Source organism: Notothenia rossii, assembly GCF_949606895.1.
Source record: "Notothenia rossii genome assembly, chromosome: 1".
In the NCBI taxonomy this organism is placed as follows: domain Eukaryota; kingdom Metazoa; phylum Chordata; class Actinopteri; order Perciformes; family Nototheniidae; genus Notothenia; species Notothenia rossii.
The window spans coordinates 79,709,213-79,725,391 of record NC_136912.1 but is presented as its reverse complement, the minus strand read 5'-3'; the positions used below and the strand labels follow the sequence as shown (position 1 = coordinate 79,725,391).

General features: G+C 38.5%; 2 protein-coding genes across 7 annotated transcripts in view; both read right to left on the bottom strand.

The window, feature by feature from the left end:
* Positions 1-225: 225 nt before the first annotated feature.
* cluap1 (clusterin associated protein 1) lies at positions 226-6,150 on the bottom strand. Of its 3 annotated transcripts, none has more exons than XM_079644255.1 (13): positions 6,037-6,150; positions 5,060-5,128; positions 4,861-4,972; positions 4,475-4,559; positions 4,187-4,366; positions 3,243-3,338; positions 2,840-2,923; positions 2,599-2,732; positions 2,173-2,314; positions 1,834-1,909; positions 1,624-1,734; positions 1,438-1,487; positions 226-573 (listed from the first exon to the last, which is right to left on the bottom strand). In XM_079644255.1, exons 2-13 carry the CDS (start codon positions 5,079-5,081, stop codon positions 397-399), a joined length of 1,269 nt encoding a protein of 422 aa, XP_079500381.1. In that variant the 5' UTR covers positions 5,082-5,128; positions 6,037-6,150; the 3' UTR covers positions 226-396. The 3 variants fall into 3 exon arrangements, with proteins under 3 accessions (XP_079500381.1, XP_079500379.1, XP_079500380.1); XM_079644253.1 differs by lacking the exon at positions 6,037-6,150 and adding an exon at positions 5,591-5,938; XM_079644254.1 differs by lacking the exon at positions 6,037-6,150 and adding an exon at positions 5,214-5,560.
* A 1,088-nt stretch (positions 6,151-7,238) lies between these two features.
* Positions 7,239-16,179, bottom strand: part of slc5a5 (solute carrier family 5 member 5) — a 35,138-nt gene continuing 26,197 nt past the window's right edge. For 2 of the 4 annotated variants that reach the window (XM_079644232.1, XM_079644231.1), the window contains 12 exons: positions 15,059-15,213; positions 14,664-14,804; positions 12,863-12,992; positions 12,413-12,501; positions 12,227-12,339; positions 12,003-12,073; positions 11,766-11,852; positions 10,930-11,129; positions 9,986-10,083; positions 9,375-9,460; positions 8,978-9,058; positions 7,239-8,656 (listed from right to left, as the gene is read on the bottom strand). In XM_079644232.1, coding sequence (XP_079500358.1) covers positions 8,546-8,656; positions 8,978-9,058; positions 9,375-9,460; positions 9,986-10,083; positions 10,930-11,129; positions 11,766-11,852; positions 12,003-12,073; positions 12,227-12,339; positions 12,413-12,501; positions 12,863-12,992; positions 14,664-14,804; positions 15,059-15,213 — 1,362 coding nt within the window. In that variant the 3' untranslated portion in view covers positions 7,239-8,545. Of the gene's footprint in view, positions 8,657-8,977; positions 9,059-9,374; positions 9,461-9,985; positions 10,084-10,843; positions 11,130-11,765; positions 11,853-12,002; positions 12,074-12,226; positions 12,340-12,412; positions 12,502-12,862; positions 12,993-14,663; positions 14,805-15,058; positions 15,214-16,179 lie in introns of those variants that run through there. The other 2 variants (XM_079644233.1, XR_013801570.1) reach the window with 2 other exon arrangements.

Sequence of the window (16,179 nt, the reverse complement as noted above, 5' to 3'; positions counted from 1 at the left end):
TTACATAAATAAAATATAAAAAGGCATTATTGGTGCCAAATCAAAAATAATAAAGCCTACAGCATAATTGTAAAACATATTTTCCTCTCAAATGAATACAATGGGAACTGATTAAACCAACATTTCCCAAAACCAAAATACTGATCTTCAATATATGACTGATTCTTAAACAAAAGGTATTTTATTCTGCATTCATAATCAAGTCAGGTGAAAGAGGAGAGATAATAATTTTTTTATATTTTTATTAAGGAATACAGTTTAGACAAATATTACAAAAATATGAACTATAGTTGCAAAAACAACATGATTGAACATAATAAATAATGCACATCTCTCTCGAATAAATGGTTTATCTGAGCGGAAAAGCAGAAACAGCTGGATCTCTTCTTTAATTATTCAGAAATCATTATCGCTCTCCTCCAGCAGAGGTGGTCTTATCACCCCCTTTGAGGGGCGCACACCCCTGGACACTGGGCCCTCGAGACTGTCGTCCTCCAAATCCTTGCTCTCCTCTTCCTCGCCTTCATCATCTTCCTCATCATCCTCGTCCACATCAATCTCGCTGTCTTCAGTCTGAAACAGTAGGGCAGGCAAGTTACTAAAATATCAAAGTTTTTAGAGTCCAGAAAATGATTACTGGATAGTTATTCAATATATAATGTGGAACTATAAAGGGATGTACATATTTCTAATTTAACTACACACTGAACCAGCTAATGTCTCGCACAAATCGTTAAATCAGGCAGATCTAACCACAGATTCACCTCTTTCGCTGTAGTGAAAACATACCAAGGAACTGATAAGTGATTTAATAGTGAATTGGGAATTGTCCACCTAGAGCCAGATAACTATTGGGGACCAGCTAAACCTCATTTAAAGTCAAAATCCATTTCCAAAACTTCAATAATGTTAAAATAATCTGCACCAATATTAAAAAAAAATATATATATATATATAATATATATATAAAAAGTACTAAGCCATGGGACGGATTTGATCGTATAAACAATCCCAATGCATCAGTTCATTTGAGAATGGATTTTCCCTTTAAACAAACAGAGGAACAAGGAGTAAACTACAGTAGATCCCCGTCCTGCACAAACCTTTCCTCTCCGTTGTTTTTTGGCACGAGGGATTGACCTTCTGGAAACAGCTAAGGAGGGCTTTTTAAAAATAAAAGCGAATGGCAGAGAAAAATAAGATACTGAACAGAATATAAAATGAAAACCCAAACAAAGGGACGTGAAACTGATCAGAGCTGGTGCACAGGAGATTTGGTTAGAGATGACAAAAGAGACAGCACTGGGTGATATTCAGGGCCATTGCTATTACAATAAAAACACAATTATTCAATGATATTTAAGACATGCTTGCAACATCAGGATTCATTTAAGAAGAAAAAGGAATACATATTGATGTTGCTTCAACAGTACTAACCTCATCACTATCACCCCCCTGCATGTTACCGACGAATCGCGCTGCTCTTCCTGTGGTGGAAAAATAGGCAACAGGTTTGATGATGAGTTTTAATAGAGATATAAAATCAATCTGAATCATAGAAAAGGAAAATAATGCATATAATAACCAAAAGGCCCAGTTCTTCTAAGGCCTTTATCTGCTGACCTGTCGTGATGCCGTTTCGTGTCGGCCGTGGCTTAGAAGGTCGACATTCTTCCATGTCGCTGTCCGAGCCTTCGTCTTCTGGCACGTCCATGTCAGAATCCTCATCTTTTACTGCAGAAAACACAAATCATGGAACAAGTGTGTGAGTTCATAAAAGAGGTGGAGATTTTGAGGCTATTCTTTTGGTTTCATGATAGGTTATTATCTCACAGGAGCTCTTCGTCAGGTCCCTCTCCTCCTCCTCCCTCAACACGTTCTGCATCATCCTCATTGTGTTTTCGGCCTCCTGCAGTGAAACGAAATGGGACAAACACTTATGTTAAAGCCAAAACAAAGAGGGTCGGTCTTCATGCAAATCTCTATTCTCCTCCATCCACTGAATTCGAGCTAGAAGTGAGTGTGAAATTGTCTTGTGTTATTTCTCATCACCACAGGTTAGAACAAATATAGTTTAAGAGAAGGGCTAAATGAGTCAATCCTAGGGGGAATAAAGACAAGGAGGATGGCCAGTGTTTTAGAGTCATTGTTGAACATATCATCCACACACACCTCGAACCTCTCCTGCTCCAGCCTATGGTATTCATCCAGCTGAGACTCCAGGAAGCAAAGGTTCCTGAACTTCTCCACAAAGGTTTCATATTGCTTCTGCAGATCTTCCTCAATCTTTTCATATTCATCCATGAAGGCTGGCCTGAAAAAAATATTTATGTTTTAAAAACAAGCAATTACAACGGTGTAGGCATAGACACCGTCCCTTCTCAATCAATGTGTTGTTAAATGACACAACAATACCATTTTAATTTAGCTATAGCACAACCTGAATGGCAAACATTTTGAGCAAAGAGTGCAAATAATGGCACTCAAAATAAGGTTACACCCACAGTCTATGGTTACACCCCCATTAACTCTATTTACTTTGCTTATAATCGTTCCTGTCATTACGCCTGTTTGCTAACTGTCGGGTTATGAACTTACCTGACACTCTGCAGTGTCTGGAGCCTTTTCCGATTCCTCTCCAGCTCCTGGTTCTTTTTTTCTATCTTAGCGTCCAGACTGGTTTCATCAGAAACAACATTACTCAGCATGTCTTTGGTCTTCTCCACACTTTCCTGATGAATGAAAACAAGAGCATTGTGGCCGACTCAGTGCCATTTCCTTGGTAAAAACAGGTCCTTGTGTGAGTTTTAAAATGAGGATTGTCAGGATGAAGACATACCAAAACTTCCTTGATGGCAGCTCTCAGGGCCTTTTCAGTCTCATTGATTTCCAGAGGTCTGGCGATAGCCGCAGTTCTCATTTCCTGTGGAAACATTAACAACAAAGACAGCATAGTAATATCCTGCATCACCTTAAAAAATGTAGTCCTTTTAAATAGACTGTGGTACAATTATATCAATACCAAAAGGAATGAAATAATTATCTTTAACATGTGTAATGCCTTTTCAGAAAAATATATCCCTTTGTTGGTTGGAATGCGCTGAAAACACTATTTAAAATGTGGACTTCTAACTGTATCTCAGTCGAATGTAAAATAAAAGAAGCCCCATCATTGTTTTCACTGTCACAGATTGTGAGCATTTAAGATGAACCAGTATATGTGTATGTTAAATATCTCTTACCCTTAAGTCCACTTCTTTTCCAAGTAAATCATAAAGAGATGCTCCTTTAGATGTGACTTCGGATGCCAACTGCCGAGCCGCTTTAAGATCTGAAATCTTAAGTGAAGAGAGGGTGAGGGCTTAACAGCAACATAAGGTTTTCTCCTCAACCACCAATTTGATAAATTATATTTTGAAAACAGGAGGGAGACAGCAATCAGGAAGGGAATAGAAAGATGAAAAAACCTTATTTTACCAACGTTGTTTACAAAGAAAACTGAAAGATATTAAATAGCACAGTTTAAAGTCTGGGATTTGACATGCATGTGGGTCAGATTTACGGGGACCGACTCGATATAGATGTAGTTCAGTTATACAGTTATACAAGAAAAATGTATAAAAATATGAATTTAGGCCACATTTACAGTCTGCTAATTTCAACAATATATGGCACTTGGGCTCAACTTAAAGGTGGGGTAGGTAAGTTTGAGAAACCGGCTCGAGATACACTTTTTGTTATATTCCATGGAATGCTCTTAACATCCCGATAGCAATGAATATTAAGTGCTTTGACAAAAAATCCATTAAAAAATGTTTCACCTGTTGAAGCCGTAGTACTGTAAAAAGCACGACCAATCATCTGAGCTGGCCCGGCTAAAATAACTGGATGGCCTACCTGCCTGTCAGCCTTCCATCTGTGCACAAACTTATCTTGTGCCCTCATTGGTCATGTGGGCGTTCGTGTGTGTTGGAGGAGGGGCTCTGTAAGGAAGTGGCAGATTTTTTCCGGTTGTGTATTTTCAAATTCTAGCGCACTCGAGCTGGTTTCTCCAAAATAACCTACCCCACCTTTAAATGTCACAAAGGTTTTATTGTTTATTAGAGCTGGTAGCTTAGTTGTTAAGATAAGAAACAGCTGAGGATAAAGGGACATAGCTTTAACATAAAAGAAGAGTAAATCTTACCCGTGAGCCGAGGTCGAACTTGAATTTGCTGTTCTCCTCCTCGGTTTGCTCTCCCAGGGCCATCTGTTTGGTCTTCATAGCGCTGTACAGCACTGACGTGATCTTCAGCATCTCTTTCACTGCGTAGCCATCTGCCTGATAGAGCCGTTTGGTGTTCAACTTGATGTGAGCCTTGGTTGCCTGCAACCATGTGAGACACTGGTTAAGACTGACTGACTGACAATCAGCAGACCTTCAATAGCTAAGAGTAATCTGTTCATTCTGTTTAAGCTTAAGAAAATAGCTCACCATAAACTGGGCCACAGCCTTGATGAAGAATATTCTGTCTGACTCTGTATCTACATCAGTAGGAATATCCATCTGAGGCTCATATCTATGTGAAATGAAAAAGGAATACGGATAAAAAGAAACAAATCACAGTATTTCAATACAAAGTTTTGGCTGATCTAAGTGAAAAACAATATCCAATCTAAACCATGAACCAAACCAGTCCGATAGTCATTCCAGTGTTAGTTAATGTTTTAACTACATTGTACTGAGATACATATTACAAATGACAACTTTACATTTTATTAACAGGAAATAGTGTGCAATCATGTACAGAAACAAATAATATTGTTTTAAATAAAAAAGAAATTCTTGAAACATGTAGAAGGTGTGTATTTTGAGCATACCTCTTTACAAGCCATATTAGTATTTCAGCAACTAAAGTGAAATTTGGAGTTCTGAAGTTTTCCATGGATATCAACCGCGGATACCCCAGGGCCCTCATCATTTCTGTGAAATCTGTCGAATGTCATGAAACTCCAATTAATAGTCACAAAACAAATTTTTTTAGCTAAGAGATCATAATTATTTCCTACAGTCACTTACTTCTTAAGTCTCTAAATGACATTTTGACCTGCCAGCTCCTTCACAGCAGATGATGCTCTCGTCTCTCCCCTGCAACGAAGAGCAGAGGATGTATTTACAGACAACCAAAGTGAGGAATGCACAATTTGTCTCAGAGTCGATCGAGAAAACGTACATTAAATTGTAAATCCTGACTTCCATCGAAATGTTAAGGTGGTGGAAGCTAAACAAAAAGCATTATGATTTAACAGAATCCTTAAGGAGTTAACGTTTACAGGCATATCAATGTTAGATAGTGTATATTTCATTAGCAACAAAGCAACTGTGTGAATGTATCCTCAGTTGAACTGCCCTATAGCAGGGTTGTAAATCCTCTATTAGGAATATTGTGGCTAGGTTGTAGCTACTTAGCAAAAAGCTAACGATCGGTGTCACCGCGGTGGTCAGCACGTCAGGCGGAAACAAGAGACACTTTTTCTGAACAGCCTGATTGACAGGCTAACAAACTTAGTGTAATGTTATGTTTTTTAGAATTAGAATAATGTTTGTTACCCGTCGCTGTAGCAAGCTGTTCATTCGCCCCAACTATAGATGGTCTCTATGGAAACCGACCAACGGAAGCTCAACGCGTTCAAAAAGACTAGCGAGGACCTTTTTATTATAGGTCCTCAGGAACATTTCAATTCATACGATTATATGGGTATATTTATGGTTGGTTTAACAGAGTTTAATTGACCATTTATTTGTAATTGAATTTCCCCAAAAATTGTATTGGGTGCACTGAGCTGTGTTGTTCTTGTGGGTATTCAGTAGTTGTAAAGTGTGTTGTAAGTAGTCTCTTCCAAAGTAGCTAAACATAACAAGTCAACATAACACTGATCATAAAATAAACGTAGATTAGCTTAATCGTAATTTTTTGGATGCATGATTTACAAATGTATTGTTTTTTGTTGACATTGTGGTATCGCTACATTTGACTGAGTAAAGGAATACTTTACTGCAACTTTCTCCCACTGGCTGAAGTGTGCATTAAGGATGGCCACCGGGGGGCGACACCTCCCAGTCTGCGCCACAGAAGCCTTTCATTTCAATGGGCTGCACTCCTGACGCAGAGCATGATGGAGAAAACTGGTGAGCCACCTCACAACAACAACACTGGAAATGAACCTCCTGCTGCCTGCGGCCTCCACAGTAAAGAGCTTAAAGAGCTGGAGAATGCCGCCCTGCAAACCACTTTAATATCACGGATGGAGACTGAATCTGGGGCGGACTCCGGGGGCTGGACGCAGCAGCAGTCCGGGGAGGGCGAGCAGTCGGACGGCTTGTCCTTGAACCACGGGGCGGCCCCTCCGCAGTTCGGCGCCGACACCGAGGCGGAGGAAGCGGAGTCGGGGGAAAATGACGATGAGGAGCGGGTCGAAGAAGAAAGGACCCTGACGGACCATTTAAACAAAAGGCTGCTCTCCTCGTTTCTGGAGAAGCTTAACGAAAGGGACCTGGCACTTCCCGGTGTTCAGCGTCTGGACTGTGCGGTTGCGGACGAGGACTCGAACAGGGCCGCAGAGGAGTGGTGAAGAACCGGGCAGAGGCAAGCAGAGAAACATGGAGATGTTTGAGGGATTCAGGACCGATGTGCACTGAAGCACAATCCCACAACAAGAATGATAGACTTTCATTTTGGCTTACCAGTTTATTCTGAAAGAAGGAGTGTCTGGAAATGTTATGCTTACTTTTGTATAGTGAGAATGGGTGAAATATAAAGAACATGCAATAAATTAACGTCATGCGATATGAAGTGCTTTTGTAATTATTGTCGACATGTATCTGGTAAGGAACGTGTCCATCTTTTCATCACCAAAAATATGTATTAATGCAAATATATTGGAAATACACTGTCATAAGGCTACATTACTCTACCTATTTTGACAGTAACCCCCCATTAAAAAAAGTTATTCTAATCATATATCCGCGGAATTTTAATTATGCAGTAAAAACCATGACACAATTCTCAAATAATTTAAATAATTAGATTAAAGTCGATAAAACAATCTTGCTATAAAAACCCTTCTTGGATTTAGGAGATTTTTGAACTCACTATGTTATGATATATATTTTATATTTGTTGAAAGCATGAATGCTTGGATTAATGATGGCTTTACTGTCTGCAGTAAAGAAAAGAAAACAAGAACGTGACAAACAGTTCAAGAGAAGGAAAGATTTAAACGACAGAAATCCGCATAAGACAGACAGGACATAGTGTCATACATACACTATATATATATATATACGTCTTAATACACTTCAGTATCTTTGAGTACCGGTATGCATATTCTGTTCATTAGAAAAGATGTTCTGCTAGAAACTATGTACTGGCAGAATGGAGTTATCGCATCACGCATAAATTGCCAATTGGACCAGGATTAGCTCCAAACTATTTGTGATGTCACAAATCAGGCTCACATGCCCTCCCCTTCAAATCAGATTTCCAATGAGCGCAGAAACTTTACACTTTCAATAAATGAATGTGAAAAAGACCTTCTTGTGACAAATGCTGTACAGTGAAACTCAAACATCAACAGGACAGAAAACACCCTTTTGAGGTGAGTAGAAAATGTGTAGAAAATAGCTGGTATCATTGGCAGAGAGAGTCATAAAGCCAATCTGGTTTATTTCTATAGAGCTGAGCTGAAGGAAACCTTTTTTTATTTACAATTTCCTGTCACAAAAACATTTCACAACAGGAGAAAGTATTTCATGTAACCCCAGGACGTAGTAAAGTTGTTCACATCAGTCTGTGGTTCACATGCAACAGCGCCTTACAAAGTAAATCGGCTTATATCATAGACAATGATGGTACTAGTTTTCAGTGGACTGAGTAATGATCTATGAAGTAGTTGTTTTTTTTAAGATCTAATTTTAAATCTTTATATAGCTTTATAAAATGTTTTATTGTTGAAAACCATAACAGGCAGGAACTTTGATGTAGTGCAAGGTCAAGAGTCATACGTGTTAATTTAAAAATAAAACATGTCCCTTTACTCACCATTTAAGAGGAAACCTTTGCATTATGCATAACATGAAAAACAATTCATCTAAACCTGAAACAATAGTTGAAATAATTGTATTGCAGACATACAGTCTACACCAGGCCACATGCCACATTAACACTCATTGAAGTGCAGGTGTGCATTGCTAAAGATATGGAACATGTCACAATGAAAGTCTTGATAAAAAACCTTTCAACATTTGAGTAATTCAAATAACCCCTGGGGGAGGTGCTTTTACACCTTTTACCTTTCTTGGCTCAATAATAAAGGATGTTGTTATTCAATCCCATTTTAGGGAACATCTTTTTTATAATAATATTTTTAATTAAAAAAGCTCCAAATGTTGGGCTGACATAAGAAGTCTGAAGAGTTTAGCGTTAAATTGATGTTGGTCAATTACTGGTATACCAAAAGCTTTCATTAGAAATGTTTAATAAAACAGTGTTTAGTTCTCCATCAACTAAACTCTATGAGGTGAAATGTTATTCCCAACATCTGTTTGTCCTTCTTCTTTTTCATATGCTTTGTCTTCATGCACTTCCCTTAGAGGCACAAGCTGTGGTGTATCTCTCTGCAAGAAAGACCAAAATTCTTGATTTCAAAACAGTAAGAAACAAAAAGCTAATGGACAATAATTTACACACACACACACACACACACACACACACACACACACACACACACACACACACACACACACACACACACACACACACACACACACACACACACACACACACACACACACACACACACACACACACACACACACACACACACACACACACACACACACACACACTAATATCCTATATTGATTTTAAACAGTTTTGGGCATAGGTGCATACGTTTTTGTTTATTTAAGTAATAATGTATTAATTAATTACTTTACCTTGTTATTGAGATTCGCCTGACACCTATCCCAGCATCCATTGTGCAGAAGACAGGGGAACCTTCTGGACATTTTTCCAGGCTTTAAACAAACAAAACCCACATTTATTGTCAGTCCAAAATCTATTTTACAACAATTTAGGTTTAAGAGTATTGGCAGTGTTTCATTTTGTTGTGCAAACTACAACAAATATATAATACTTTGGAAGAGGATGAAAAGCATAGAGAACATGTTAACCCAACAGGTAAAAGCCCTGTGTTACCTTTCAACAAATAAAATAAAAATCATATATCATAAAGAAAGTCTTCTGTATTCTTACATTTCTACATTATATAGGTGCATCTACACAAATAAAACTAATGGAACCAAAGTGATAAGCAAATGTTGTGGTACTTACTCTGCGCTCTGATGGGACATCTACTTGCTTTTTTTTCAGATCCCACCATAACAAACCTTCTTTAATATTATTCCTCTTTGTTGGTCCTGTGTGTAAAGAAAAACAACAATGTAATACAGTTCACAAATTGCTTTACAAGTTAAAATATTTACAGTTGCTACAAAAATAAGGAAAATTAAGAGAAATAGGTTTATATGAAGCAGCTGAAAGAAATACCACAAAAATAAACTGCAAAATAACAGGTGATAAAGCAGACGAATGGCAACCAAAAAAAAAACTCGCAAATATAGATTTCCAAAATATTTGGAAATGCATTTAAAATACTAAGATGATGATACTTAGAAAAACAATTTTAAATATGTAATGACAATACAATTAACATTGTTATTTATTCCAATTATAAAGCACAAACAACAAGAGAGTTTAATTGAATCTTTTTCTAATACGGTATCACAAAAAGGTGGAGCTTTGATAAAACAGCAACTTTTGTTGGGTGGCATTGAAGGTAAATCTGATACTATATTATGATAATGTGTAATTTATCAAAACAGTCATTCTGGATCATGTGTCATCGTGTGTCAGCAGTTTTTACTTTTGTCTTTATTTCATACCTGTTGCATAGCTCACTATCAGCCCAGCTAGCACGACTGAACTCGTCGCCATGGCACCGAAGTAGAGGTAGGAAATAGAGTAGAAGTTTAGCAGGCCCCTAGTTTTCAAAAAGAAAAAGGACTGAGTAAAAATGTGTTTACATGCATCTAGTACTATGACCGGGCTTTTTATTTACTGCGCTACACCCAATCGAACATTAAAGGTAGGGTAGGTAATTCACTTCAGAAATACTTTTTGTTATATTCCATGGAATGCTCTTAACATCCCGAGAGCAATAAATGCATTAAATGCCTTGACAATAAATACATTACAAAAATTCATCTGTGAAAGCCGTGTTGCTGTAAAAAGCACGACCAATCATCTGAGGCGACCCGGCTAAAATAACTGGATGGCCTACCTGCCTGTTAGCCTTCCATCTGTGCACAAACCTATTCTCGCTGTAAGGAAGTCTGAAGGAAGGGGCAGATTTTTCCCGGTTTTTTACTTTCAAATTCTAGCGCACTCGAGCTGGTTTCTCCATTCTTACCTACCCTACCTTTAAGGAATGTATTTATTCAAACATTTGTATTTTTATTACGTTTTGTACAAAACATTTGAATAATTCCTGCTGCAAAAATGATTTGCTTCCTGACTGTATTCAGAAGTTGTTTGAAATGAGAAAGCGTATGAATATTGGAGAAAACTCACATTACAAAAATAGAATGGTGAAGGAGATACACAAAGTGCATCTTGACACACTGGAATTTGCTGTGCTACACACTGTATGCTGAGAGTCTGTCTAAACAATAGGGAGACACAAAATGACTCTGAAAAGTGGCTAAAATTACGAAACATGATACAATACTACTTCTACTTACTTATATTGATATCTCCATCTTTTAACAATGTAAACCCCATGGGAAAAACAGTTGTGTTTCAGTGCAGGCCTGTTGGACTCACTGACCCTGGGTCACCGGGGTGAAGCAGGGTGGAGATGGAGAGATGGTCCTGGTGAGTGCTGCTGTTCAGGGTGACGTTGAGTTCACACTCGCCTGTGTAGCTGGGCAGGACCCCCATGGTCTCCTCACTGGGAGGGTAAAGAGTTGAACCAACAGCCAGCCACAGAGAGACACAGTATCCAACAAAGATTCCTGAGAACGCTCCCTGAAAGAATAAGTATGACTTTTAACAGAAGAGGGGGTACTTCTATTAAAAAGTGATCTCACATCACTTTGGTAAAAAAGAAAAACACACCCAATGTAAAATCAGCAAACCGTATGGCAGTAAAGCATGAGATAAGACAATATTTTACTGTTGGCAGTTATACAGCAGCTAAAGGTGATTCAAAACTTAAGATTTAACAAGGGATATTGAACATCAAACCCTTCCTTGATAGATTGAGGCACTGCTCAGCTTTCTCATGCAATGTCTACATGACAAAAATGTGCCAGAAGGGTTTTTAATAAAACAGAAGCTGTGCAGTAATAACACAAATTTAAGGAATTTATGTAACTTTTTCGCTTTTTTAATAATGAATACGCTTCCCTCGGGCCACTGTTGCATTCATTTTTTTTAAGGAATCCCAGTTTGTAACTTCTATTTGTGGCTCTACCAGTTGCAACAAGGTAATGATATTGTAGTTACAACTTGGCAAAGCGGTATGAGGCAGCATCTTGTCAAGGTCGATTTGAAGCTGTTGCTCTGACAGAAATAACATTTCTTCAAATGTTCTGTTATATTGTGCACACATCTTTCTGTCTGAGGAAAAAGATAACCAACCAGGAAATGCAAGCTACTTACCAGCCTGTTTGTTGCTGGGAAAAACATTCCCAAAATGAATACACCCAGTAATGGACCGCTGACCACCCCCATTACTGTGAACGATCCCTGTACAGAGAAGATACAAATAATTCTAGACTTTATTACAGAGCACAAAGTAAATCGTATACTCTGTAGAATCGTATAGAACCATTGTTCAGTTCCTGATAAAGCCATTTATAGGTCATCATGAGATAAAGTGATCTTTAGATAGTGTACCTGAAGAACTCCCAAGTCCAGGAGGGAGGAGAGAGCAGCTACTGTGATACAACCGAAACCGTACAGAAGAGCTTAGAGAGAAGATAGTAATTATACAACAACCAAAAATGGTATTATCTAATACGTGGTCAATGTGAAATATGAATTGTGAGGAAATAATGAAATAATAAGCAAATGGATAGAAAGTCAATTAGGGGAATGTTTTTCGGTGAGTTTAGACTTACACAGTCCTCTGGAAATGATTATCAATTTCTTCTGGGTCATGTGGACCAGACGAGGTCGCAGCAGATCCTCCATTGTTACTGCAGCCATTGCATTGATACTTGTGGAAGCCGTGCTGTAAAAAGGCATGTGACTAGTTATCCCACATCAGCATCAACATTTACTTTTTTAGATTGAAGATTGAATACCTCAGAGTCCCGCTGTATGCACAGGCAAGGAAAAGACCTGGAAATCCAGGGTGATTTTTGAATATGTCCAGCACGAAGTACGGCATGTACTTTATCAGATGAGAGATAAAGAGAAACAAGGAAAAATGAATTTCTGTCTTAGAACATTTTTATTATTTCCAGACATTTCATTGTATATGATCAAATTCATACTGTAAATGAAATAATGTCTCACTGTCTTGAGGCGTTAACAAGATCATTTTTACATCCTGTTAGCACATTTATAAAATACACCTCAGCTTTCACTGCTATTTGATCTGAATTCAAGCCTCGGTGTGGTGAACAGCCAAAGTAAACATTTTACATTTTAGAGGTACAGATCCTCTTTGAACAACTTTAAAGACCAGGTATTAATTGTACGCTAAACAGCATCATGCTGTGGTCAGGCATCGATATGAGTGTTTTGAGTACCAGATCAGGGGCAGAGATCCTCCCAGACTTCAGTGGATCACATTTAATGTAATAGGCAAACATGACGATGCCGCAGGTGGCTGCACTGCTCACAATGAGGCACAGACCCACTTGGTTCACAAACAGCGCCCTGCAATCAAAAAGCACATTTCATTACCAGACTTCTATTATTTACTCACTTGTGAGGACTTTAGATTTGGCCTGATGATATTTCTGTTGTTTAAAAAATATATTTTAAGGTCTGTGCCAAAATCTGAAGGGCTGTTGTATCTTTTAATGTAATTTGGGCGATTCTTTAATAAACATTTCAGAGTAACAATACCTGATCATATTAAAGGTCCCATGTCATGGCCATTTCTACTGATCATAATTCCATTGTTGAGGTCTACTAGAATAGATTTATATTGTGCAATTTTCCAAACTCACATTGGTTTCTCGTACAGCATCTCTGTATAGTATGTGTATTCACTCTCTGTCCTAAACGGCTTGTTGGAGCTCCTGCCCCCCCACCTCCCTGTGAACCCCCTGTGCTCTGATTGGTCAGCTCGCCCACTCTGTTCTGATGAGTCTACCACTATGGTTTACCACCGTTACAGCGGAACATCAGTGATTATGTGTTACAATGGCGTTAGCAACCAGCGATCCTTGCGAACGCCATGGCGCAGCCTTAATGTGACCGTAACGTGACCGTAACGTGACCGTAACGCGACGCAGACGGACCCGGTGGAATCGAGGGGTAAGCGTGCCACAGTTTTGCTGCTGCAAGGATCCACTAGCACCCCCTCCCCCCCAGCGCGTCACAGTTTTGCCGCTGAGAGAGTGTGTGTGTGTGAGGAGCTCCACGGATTGGTCCATTTGGACCAATGGGTCCATTTGGTTATGGGCACGTCACTGTACCCAGGAAGAAAACAATGTAAAAAGAGAAATCTCCAACGAGGCATTCTGGGGCAGCACAGACAGGTCTTTTCTGTGTTAGGGTTTTACTCGCTACAGGGTGTACTTGAATAATTACAGACGAATAGAAACTTCATGTCGATGATCTCCATAGCCAGACTACCCCTGGTCTGGTGTTAAGCTCAATACTACCTGCCAGAAGAGTTTACACAGTTTAGCATGATCACTTTTAGCTGTATTATGAGGGCAGATACTCTAATTAAATATTTAACACACATAACCTGTAATTCCTGGATGGTCAATAAGACATAATAGTAAAGAGCTTACAAAAACCTGGGAACAGGAACACCCTATCCTCGGGGAGGGCTTAGATCTATGCACATAATCAGTCACTATTGATAAGTAATTATTAAAGTAATTAAATTAAACATGGAGCTCATCTCATAATCCATGCAGTGCTGTTGGCTTCCAGTTGATAAGAGCTCAGTGTTCACTGGCATGCAAGATAAGAACGGTTGCTAGATAAACGTCAGAGATAGCAATGATATGTCTGTCTTTCTTAGTTTTGAATAATGTGATAATGTGACTACATTTTGGTGTTAGATTGTATAGTCCAGTATCTGTTCTCCTGTAACCTAAAGTTTAAAGTAATCTTCTCAATAAGATTTAATTTACAGCTAACATGCTCACAATGACATTGATAACACGTTGACAAAGCAGGCACGTTACTTTAACTTTTTCTATTGTAACACTCAACACTAAACAAAAGTAAAACTGAGGCTGGTGCGAATGTTTGATGTGGACTTTACAGATTCTACATTGCTGTTTTTCTTTATCTCTAAACTCAAACTTCAATCATGAACAGTACATAGTTCTTTATCTGAATGATAGATAGGTCCTAACTCACCACTGGGCATCTTTTTCTGATCTGCAGGAGATGTAGCGCTGGACTTGAGCTTGGTTCACCCCGTACATGGACAGCCAAACCATTGCACCCCCCACAGACAGGCTCCAAAAGGAATAGCGCTGTCGCGGGTCAATGCTGAAACTGATAGAACATGAGATCGTTTTTGGTCAGGTCAAGAAACTGAATATGAATGGAACAAAGTGGTATCAAGTATGATTTCTTCCTTTTTTTTTTCTATCAGCCAGAAGAAATATTAAATTGATGCATCATAATGTAAGAATGTTGAGACTACTGAAAAAAAAGGTCCTATTATTATAATAAGGTTTAATGGTGTAAGCATCTTATTTGTGGCACATATCTGTTATAAAATAGAAAATAAATATAAATGTTTTTACTCATCAAAATTCATGCGGGATCCATTTTTAGCGATCTCCAGCACGAGTGAAGGACCACCAACCAGAACTGTGCCATGGATGAAAATGGCTACAAAGCCGGCCAACATGACAATAATCTGGAACACATCAGTCCAGATCACAGCTTTCATGCCCCCCTGTTACAGACAGAGGAAAAAGACAGACAGGAAAACACACCACAACACCTTTTACAAAAACAAATATGAGTCATACACAGTCTCCAGGTGTCTTTCCTCTGACTCTGGGTATATAAATGAAGTAAAATGCATTTATTTTTAATTGACATGAATGAATGCCATATGCACATTGGTAAAAGTTACTTCCTGAAACTAATTACATAAAAGAGGAGGAAAGAGTTAATCATGCCTGCAGGTGTAGAGAATAAATATTGAAAAGCAAATATAGTATGCCTTAAAGCCTTATCAATTTTATATTTTCATCTAGTGCCTGAATTATGTGTTTACCATTGTATAAATAAAGACATTTCCACCATAGATTAATGAATACAAATTCATCAGTATGCAGTAAATTAAATGTTTGGAGGACCCTTGGACCCTGGCAGGGCCGGCCCTGACCAATTTGCTGCCCTAGGCAAGATTTTAGCTGGCGCTCCCCTCCCAGTCCGCCACTGGCTACATGACCGTATTATCTCTCGTATTACAACTCAGAGTTTGTTTCATCCGATTCAGACTCAGAGGCATATGGTTAGAATCTGTAGGGCAGGGGTCACCAACCTTTTTTAGGACGAGGGCTACTTTCAAAAAATAAAACAAGTCGGGGGCTACTTTTACTCCTCTTTTTTTTGTTTTTTGCACTATATATATTTAGCACATTTTAACATTATTATATGCTTACCTTTAACCTTTGTGTGCTGTTTGGGTCTGTGGGACCCGTTTTCAGTGTTTACTAAAATAACATGTTTGCAATTTAATTATTTTTAACCTGCTTTATTTTGGGGGGGGACCTCACATCCTCCAGGGGAATTTTTTTTTAAATGTTGAAGTGAAATGCATCAATCTGGAGCACAAAATGAATTGATGGATACAGCTCTCAACACTCATATGAAAGGGAGTTGTATACTTTTAAATAATCCAAACATCTTT

What these genes read in the sequence shown, in the direction of transcription:
- cluap1 (XM_079644255.1), bottom strand. Translation starts at nt 5,081, where the DNA reads ATGTCATTTAGAGACTTAAGAA. An exon ending in GAAAAGAAGTGGACTTAAGG is followed by an intron (nt 2,924 to 3,242) that starts GTAAGAGATATT and finishes ATGTTTCCACAG; the next exon opens with GAAATGAGAACTGCGGCTAT. An exon ending in GGACCTGACGAAGAGCTCCT is followed by an intron (nt 1,735 to 1,833) that starts GTGAGATAATAA and finishes TGTTTTCTGCAG; the next exon opens with TAAAAGATGAGGATTCTGAC.